The sequence below is a fragment of the Nothobranchius furzeri genome, chromosome 13 (genome assembly GCF_043380555.1).
Source record: "Nothobranchius furzeri strain GRZ-AD chromosome 13, NfurGRZ-RIMD1, whole genome shotgun sequence".
Lineage (NCBI taxonomy): Eukaryota > Metazoa > Chordata > Actinopteri > Cyprinodontiformes > Nothobranchiidae > Nothobranchius > Nothobranchius furzeri.
This window is the reverse complement of record NC_091753.1, coordinates 34266015-34274503: the sequence shown is the minus strand read 5'-3', so window position 1 is coordinate 34274503 and position 8489 is coordinate 34266015. Positions and strand designations below refer to the sequence as shown.

The following is an 8489-nucleotide window of genomic DNA, read 5'->3' as shown; positions in this document are numbered from 1 at the left end:
GGTCGGGGTTCCAGACCGGCCATCGACCTTTTAGATTCTAAAAAATCCATCCAAGTTCAGAATGTAACAGAAAGTTTTATTTCTAAAGCGAACACAAGCTACTTCCATATGTTCCTGTGTAAAAGTGCTACGTATACATTATTCATTATTTATAATTTAGCCTCAAGTTACAGAAACAGAGTTTATACTGCAGGTGAGCCAGTTTGAGTACAGCTAAAGCCAAAGTGTATTCCTGCCACCCAGGAATTGCTGAAACACCCGACCTCTGGATGCACCCATGTGCTACATTTTGCAGCTACATACATCACCATTAAAAAAACTGAAAAAAGACAATTATCGAAAACATTTCTTTTCATGGAACTTTGTTGAGATTAAATATTAAAATCAAAAACAACCTTCAGTTTTAATAAATGTTTCCAGCACTGTGTACAACTAATAGAGCTAGAACCAAAACTAAACTTTAGGTCTCAATAAACCAAGCATCACATCGATTATGATGGTGTATAAAGTCAGTTTTCCAACACTGAACACTTCCTTGATTTCTTCCTCTCACTTTCTTGAGCACATTATTCACTAGATCATGTGTAAATTCCTGCTCAGACTTTATCCTGAGGCCTGGGGCTCAGAGGGTGGGGTCATGTTGCACTAAACACACCCGTTTCTGCCTGAGGAACGATGGAGGGGAGGTCAGCTGGTCCCAGGGCAAAGTGAAGGAGGAATCAGGAGTATTATCCTGAGCATGTGATGCTCATAATATTCTGTGAGTGTGTGTGTGTGTGTGTGTGTGTGTGTGTGTGTGTGTGTGTGTGTGTGTGTGTGTGTGTGTGTGTGTGTGTGTGTGTGTGTGTGTGAAATCACACTTTATTTCAATGACAGCCCCCCACACAGCTCAATGAGTAGAGAGAAGGCAGGAGACTGGTGTCTGCGTGTGTGAGTGGGGAGGTGGAAGCAGGTCTGCAATCTGCTTACATGGTAGGTTAGAGATGTCGAACGTTTTGAAATCTGTTGTTTGATTTTTATTTTTTTACAGTGTCTTGATTCTTTTTATTTTGATAATTATTTTTGCTTAATTCCTCTGATCATTTTAACTAAACACGTTTTTTCTTCTAATCTACTTTGTCAGTTGAAGTCTGAGAAGACAGCAGGTTCTCCAGGAGTTCACATCCATTAAAACTGGACGGTCTCTGACTTTTCATCATGAGGAGCCTGCTTGTGTCTGTTGCTCTGCTGCACCTCACTGGGATCTGTTTGTGCCAGTTTCCTCGGCCTTGTGCCAACTCAGAGGGACTGAGAACTAAAGAGTGCTGTCCGGTGTGGGAGGGAGACGGTTCCCCCTGTGGAGCTCTGTCAGGCCGTGGCTTCTGCACAGAGGTGCAGGTCTCAGACGAGCCCAATGGGCCACAGTACCCCCACATTGGGCTCGACGATAGAGAGCGTTGGCCTTTGGCTTTCTACAACCGAACATGTCGTTGTGCTGGAAACTACGGAGGGTTTAACTGTGGGGAATGCAGGTTTGGATACTGGGGTTCGAACTGTGCTGAGTACAAAGAATCTGTGCGCAGGAACATCATGACCATGTCTACGGCCGAGCAACAGAAGTTCATTTCTTATCTCAACCTGGCAAAAAACACCATCAACCGTGACTACGTCATCTCCACGACAACAAGAGCTGAGATGGGTGAGAATGGTGAGAACCCCAGGTTCTCTGACATCAACACCTATGACCTGTTTGTCTGGATGCACTATTACGTGTCCAGAGACGCCTTCCTAGGAGGGCCGGGGAATGTGTGGAGGGACATCGACTTCGCCCATGAGTCTGCAGCCTTCCTGCCCTGGCACAGAATATTCCTGCTACACTGGGAGAACGAGATCAGGAAGCTGACAGGAGATTTTAACTTCACCATTCCATACTGGGACTGGAGGGATGCCCAGTCCTGTGAGGTGTGCACTGATGCTCTGATGGGTGGGCGTAATTCCCTCAATCCCAACCTGATCAGCCCAGCTTCTGTCTTCTCCTCGTGGAAGGTAAGAAAATCTTTCTCACTCCAACTCTATTTCTGTGAGGGGATGCGTGTTTTTAATCCATTCACAACAGACTGGAAATCATTTTAATTGCAAAACAAAGCTTGTTTATCAAAATTATCTATATTATGTTCATTATTCCAGAAAACTGACTTTTTGTTTAGTGTTTACATTATATGGGATCATTCTCCAATAACCAATAAATTAACTGTATTTTAGGGGATTTATTGCTGCTTTCAAGAAAAGACAATAAAAATTGAAGTGACAACCAGCACTTTCTGCCTCCTTTTCCAATAACTAGTAGCTTTTTCTTATTCATCATGCATGTCTTTGCTCCAACACTTCTGATTCAGTGGTTTATTCACCCGCTCAGCAGCTCATCAAGCTCTGCAGGAGTCTGTTAATTACCTGCTGATTGAAATCAGGTGTGTCGAAGCAGGGTTGAAACTAAAATATGCTGGATAGTGGCCCTCCATGGACCAGGGTTCCCCACCCCTGGTCTAAAAGCCGTTTCTCACTTAGGTCAAACCAAAGCTTAAAGATGCTGACGTGTTTGTTTCTGCATTTGAAGGTGATCTGCACCCAGCCAGAGGAGTACAACAACCGAGAGGTGCTGTGTAATGCCACTGGAGAAGGTCCACTGTTGCGTAACCCCGGCAACCATGATCCGAACCGCGTGCCAAGACTCCCCACGACAGCTGATGTGGACTTTACCGTGGGTCTCCCAGAATACGAGACGGGCAGCATGGACCGATTCACCAACATGAGTTTTAGGAACGTCCTAGAGGGTAAACAATCAATGAATCAGATTTTATTCATAAAGCGTTTTTCAAGCAAAGTGCGACTCAAAGTGCTTTACAGAATTAAAATGACCCCAACAGTTTGAAAACATTAACAGACATATGCACACACACACACACACACACACACACACACACACACACACACACACACAAAATCACATCAGTAAACATTTGTAGTCGGCTGAGTCCAGATGAGCCAAGTAAGGTATCAGAGGAGCCGTCTGCCCCGACAGCATCAGGTCTTCCACAGCAACTAAGTAGGGCGCTCAGAGGAGGGAGAGCATAGACCCTCACCTCCACTCAAACACTACCTTTAGAGCTCATGCAGCAACAGTCGACCACCGCCCCTGGGGCAGAGGGCCCCTACAAGGAAAACACTGGGTTAAAATGAGTAAAAATATGAAAATAAAAGGGCTAATGTAAAGGACAAAAGTAAGAATATAAATAATACATAAAATCATGTGGACAGTAAAATAATAATATTATTAAATAATGAAGCTGTGCTCAAATATAATCATATAAAACATGCAAAGCCAGTAATAAAATATAATCGTGTAAAAGGAGAAATAAGGAGGCCGAGACACAAACGTTTCACCCTTCTGCTAGCCTTGGACACTGAATCAAAAAACTTAGTGAATAAAGGAAGTACATTAGATGTGAATGTAGGCAAACACACTTTCATGGTGTTTTTATCCATCAAAGAACAACATATAGCTATTTTTGTTTGTTTGCATGGAAGGGATGGGACTTAAGACTTATACTGAAACTAGCCACAAGAGGGCGCTTGTTTGGCTTCAGCTTTAACTTCAGGTTTACATTTAGATAAAGTGCCTTTTTCTTTTGTTCATGATGTGATCAGACACCAAAACCTCAGACTGAGCGTTTCCTGTCGGTTTAGTGATGGACTATCAGTCTGTTTTATTAAAGAGATATGTTAAAATTTCAAAGCTTTATTGTAAATAAATAAATAAATAAATGGGAAACATTAGTGTTTGTGCACCCAACTGCAACGTTTTATTTAGAACTATTCTTGTTGAAATTAGAAAAAAATGTTCTGACTTACATGTTCGTTTTAACTTTCATAAACACGGTGCAGAGATTTCACACATACATGTGAGAATACAGACTTAAGCCTTCTGTGTGCTTCCAATATGTTCTAGTAATCATCCATGTGACATTCTCATCACCCTTGATAGAAATGTTAAATCAGCTGATCTGCACATTATTAAAGATAGAGTGGAAGGCAGATCTGGGATATTTGTTTCAAGAGCCTCTTGGTGGGTATTATGTAACTTTGATAAATGATTATGCTGCAGTGTGCTACAAAACTTAAAAACACCAATGAAAGCTTTCAGATGGTTCTGGACCTGTCTCTGTGGGAGGTCATTCCGTGGTGTGGACTTTACACCAACTTTGAATACATGTTTTCATGCGGAAAACCTAGGGTTAATCATACGTTTTTAGTCTTTTTATGAATATCTCTTGTCTTTTCTTTGCAGGTTTTGCCAGTCCAGAGACAGGCTTGGCAGTCCCAGGCAAGAGCACCATGCACAACTCCCTGCACGTCTTCATGAACGGATCTATGTCTTCTGTCCAGGGTTCGGCCAATGACCCCATTTTCCTGCTGCACCATGTTTTTATTGACAGGTAACAAATGCTCATGCACACACACACACATTATTACTTCCATAAAAAAAATGGAAAAGACCCCAGTTAGTTGAACAAGTGATCAGAAAAAGATAAATTAGATAAATTTCATAAACCAAACCATTCTTTCTGTCTTTTAGTATCTTTGAGCGCTGGCTCAGGACCCACCAGCCTCTGCGGACCAGCTACCCTCGAACCAATGCCCCCATTGGCCACAATGATGGCTACTACATGGTGCCCTTCCTTCCTCTCTACAGGAATGGAGACTACTTCCTGTCCAATAAAGTTCTGGGATATGAGTATGCCTACCTCCTGGACCCTGGTAGGTTCTTCACTGCAAATGAGTCCACTACATAAGTTATTCTGTGGGGTTTTCCACCTGCTTTACACATCTGATATCATCCTGTAGGTCAGAGGTTTGTGCAGGAGTTCCTGACTCCTTACCTGCAGCAAGCCCAGGAGATCTGGCAGTGGCTGCTGGTGGCTGGAATGGTGGGAGCTGTGGTTGCTTCTGTCATTGCTGCACTCATTGTTGTTGCAAGAAGGAGGTGGAGGAGAAGGAAGAGGATGTCGAGCTTTGGAGAGCAACAGCCACTACTGCAGAGCAGCTCGGAGGAAGGCTCATCATCGTACCAGACCACTCTTTAGACCCTGTCTATACAACCAAATACACAAACTGTTTAGAAGATCCATGAATGAGAAGGTAATTTGAAGGTTGCTAAAGCCAATTTAGTTTCACCTTCATGCTGACTTCTCAAGGATTACACCAAAACACAAAATGACTGTGGTCTAAAGTGCTTTTGGGGGAAAAATATATCTAAAATGATATATTTTAATCAGCATTCTTTAGTTTAACATCTCTAAGAAGCTATAAGTTCACATTGCTGAAAAGGTCAGTCTGCTGGTCTTGTGAACGCGTGATTACCAGTGAGAACTCCAGCTGAAGGTTAAATAAAACACACTCTTCTTGTGTTTGCATTGGTGCTTAAGTCAGTCTGGTTCATGCAGAATAACAATAAAATAACAATCTCTTTTTGTGCTTTTTTTCTCATGTTATTAAGGTAGAAATGGAGCCGATTCCTCTGAGACAGCAGACGTCTGACTGGTACTCTGATTCATGTTCATAGAAAAATGAAGGGAAACTAGCGATATCCTTTAGAATTTTTCATTTTTTGCACTCATTTAATATTAAAACCTGTTCTTAGGTATAAAGACCTCCCAGTTCATTTACACAAGGCAGTATGGGTATTGTTGGTCTTTGCTCTCATGCTGGTTTAGTTTTTGTTTTTTCCTTTAATCTGAAAAATATAATTTATTTTTCTACTATACAGATTTTCATGACATTTTAACTTTATTCCAACCATTGTATTATGTTTAACTCTCTTTTATCAGTCAGTTTTACAAGTAAAATTTGAGTTTTTTATTCTTAAACTATTAAACACTATTAACTTAAGCCAGTAATCAGATAATAAAATAAACTATATTTATTAAACATCCATAAAATAAATAATTTGTTATGTAACCGCAAGTGTATAGTTTGCAAATTACTCATGTAAAAAAAATCAACATTTAAAATGGAATGTTTACTAATCATTTGCTACAACCTGGAGTCACATCATTGGTATGATGCAAAATAACACACGAACAAACTCCTCATGGCCAGCTTGCAGAGCTTACATAGGTTTAACACAACTTTAATTATTGTATAGTGATTCAAGAAAAAAAAACTCAGTAAAAATAAAAACATAAAATAAATAATATACAGATTGGCTTGAAAAATAATGTGACTTTAGTTTATATGTGGCAGATCTTTGGTGAACAAATACTAAAAAAGAAGGGATGGCTTACACGAAACAAAACAAATAATGCTTTCCATGCCCTAGTCCTTTTCCTCTGATTTTCCCTTATTGAATGTCTGAGATTAATAAAATATCTGACTGTATTCCAGTCTATGTAGAGCTGAAGCTACAATGCCTCTTTTATCACCAAGCTTCAGTATTTCTCATCAGCCAAAGGAAAGGATGCACGTCTCTGTAAAAAACTACACTAAAACATTTCATCAAGGTAAAAATATATCTATTAAATGTGGTTTTTAATGCACTGTGGAACGGTAGAGTTCAAAGCAAAATCTGCCCCCTCAACCAGAACTCTTGAACTCATTTTGGTTGCAGTTGATCTGAACATCTCCCTCAAACTGCAGCAACTGCTGAAAAACAAGCCCTGTTATAAACCAGCTTCAATCCACCCTGAGTTTGCTTTAGAGATAGATTCAGATAACTTCCTCAACAGAGACTGCACTCGGTGTTGCTAAAGCTGACTAGAAACTCGGTAACCCTGGACTCTTGGCTCTGGATAAATGACACTAATCCTGTTTTGTATTAAAGGGCAAACGTACCAGTCTGAGAGCCTCATATATCCAGTGGTGACCAGTGATGATGAGTCAGATCTGCATTTGGTCTTCAGAGTTTCTGTCTGCTGTATTTACAAAGCTGTCTGATCCCTGAGTGAGACTAGAGAGATGTTCAAGACCTGTAAAGGATGGAGTCCCCTGTTGTATTTGTGCTAGATCACCGGTTTAGTTAAATCTTTTCCTCCAGTGTGAGAAAACAAACGTTTTTCTTTAGACGGCAGTGTCAAGGCTTTAGGAAAAGCACAAGGTTATGAGGAGACTGTGAGCTGGTTTTCTTCAGTCTGCTCACATGTTCGCACAATCACATGATGAAGTTGGAGCAGCAGAAGCTCTCAGCTGGAGGTCAGGATGATCACATAGCACACGAAGAACTTCATGAGCTGGTTCCTTTCATGTCTGGAGACACCGGACAGCCAAAAGGTTCATAAATGTTCAAGTTGAGGATATTTATAAAAGTAATTCAGTAACCAGCTGTGACGTTTAATCAGCTGAAGGACTCCTTGTTGAATTCAAACACTGTTCCACTGGATCGGGTCGAGTTACACAGTCTGTGGAGAGTCTTGGAGATGCTTTTTGGTCCACAACAGAAAACACCAACTCGCCTACTGAAACAACAGAGAGAAAAGCACGCATTATTAAGGCTAGACTGTTAAATCGGGCGAATATTTCCTATGTTTTCTATATATCTGTCTCAATTGATAAATCACTTTAGTAGAGCTGATTTTACGTCAAAGTTCACTGAGAAACATATAATACTTGTTCTTTCTGAAATATGATCGATCACATACATGCTGAACATGAATATGCTCTTCTACCTCTATTTCCCGCACTAGCTGTCAAAAGAAAACAGACGGAGAAATGTTCAGATCAGAAAAAGTTAACTGTAAGCATTAGCAACTCCACAACATGGTTGACGGGTTTGAGCGCTGGCGGTTCTACACACAAACTTATAACACAATGAAACGGCACTGCACACCTGTCCCTTCCCCTCCAGCTCATCTGTCTGAGCCCTCCCGGTTGGCCGTCGGAGCTGCTTTAGACACTAGGTGGTCAGTGAGCAATATTGTGTTTTTTTTCCCTTATGTCCCTAACCTCAGCTGTTCACATTTATGCAACCAAAGGTTAATAAAAAAATTGGTCAGTTTTTTATACTTACTGTTGCTGGCTTTTGTTTCCTGTTTGAGTAATATCACTTGATCAAGCCTTTTATTCACTCCATACTATGACATAAGTAAAAGTATGTATGATTTGTGCTGATATCGTATCGGATTGATATTTGTAGGGCTCAATACTGAAGGCTGCAACATCGGTATCATATTGGAAGTGAAAAAAGTTGTATCGGGAGCTCCCTATTGAACACTGTTGCATTTTTTACGCAAGAAAGAAGACCAAACTGAGGCAGTGGAAGAGTCATGTTGCTGTTAGCCAATCAGAGGTGAGATGTTCGTTTTCAGTTCCCCCACCCCATTTGAGGGATCATCAACGTGGATGTTAAAGTCACCCACAATCACCAGTCTGGACAGCTTCACAGTGGAGGATAGAAAGTCACTAAGCTCCTGAAGGAAAGAACCGTTTGGACCAGGTGGACGATAGACCACAGCACAGTA

At 41.0% G+C, this 8489-nt stretch overlaps 2 protein-coding genes across 3 annotated transcripts in view; one reads left to right on the top strand and one right to left on the bottom strand.

The window, feature by feature from the left end:
- Positions 1–859: 859 nt before the first annotated feature.
- tyr (tyrosinase) lies at positions 860–5142 on the top strand. Its single transcript, XM_015951709.3, has 6 exons — positions 860–972; positions 1124–2025; positions 2594–2810; positions 4325–4472; positions 4613–4794; positions 4882–5142. The coding sequence occupies exons 2-6, from the start codon at positions 1198–1200 to the stop codon at positions 5118–5120; spliced, it is 1614 nt and encodes a 537-aa protein (XP_015807195.1). The 5' UTR covers positions 860–972; positions 1124–1197; the 3' UTR covers positions 5121–5142.
- Positions 5143–6878: 1736 nt separating this feature from the next.
- Positions 6879–8489, bottom strand: part of LOC107380454 (NADPH oxidase 4) — a 40478-nt gene continuing 38867 nt past the window's right edge. For both annotated transcript variants that reach the window (XM_070543504.1, XM_015951707.3), the window contains exon 18: positions 6879–7487. In XM_070543504.1, coding sequence (XP_070399605.1) covers positions 7367–7487 — 121 coding nt within the window. In that variant the 3' untranslated portion in view covers positions 6879–7366. The remainder of the gene's footprint in view (positions 7488–8489) is intronic.

Coding starts and splice junctions, on each gene's coding strand:
- tyr (XM_015951709.3), top strand. CDS start 1,198: ATGAGGAGCCTGCTTGTGTCTGTTGCTCTGCTGCACCTCACTGGGATC. Junction 4,473..4,612: donor CACCATGTTTTTATTGACAG/GTAACAAATGCT, acceptor TCTGTCTTTTAG/TATCTTTGAGCGCTGGCTCA. Junction 4,795..4,881: donor TGCCTACCTCCTGGACCCTG/GTAGGTTCTTCA, acceptor ATCATCCTGTAG/GTCAGAGGTTTGTGCAGGAG.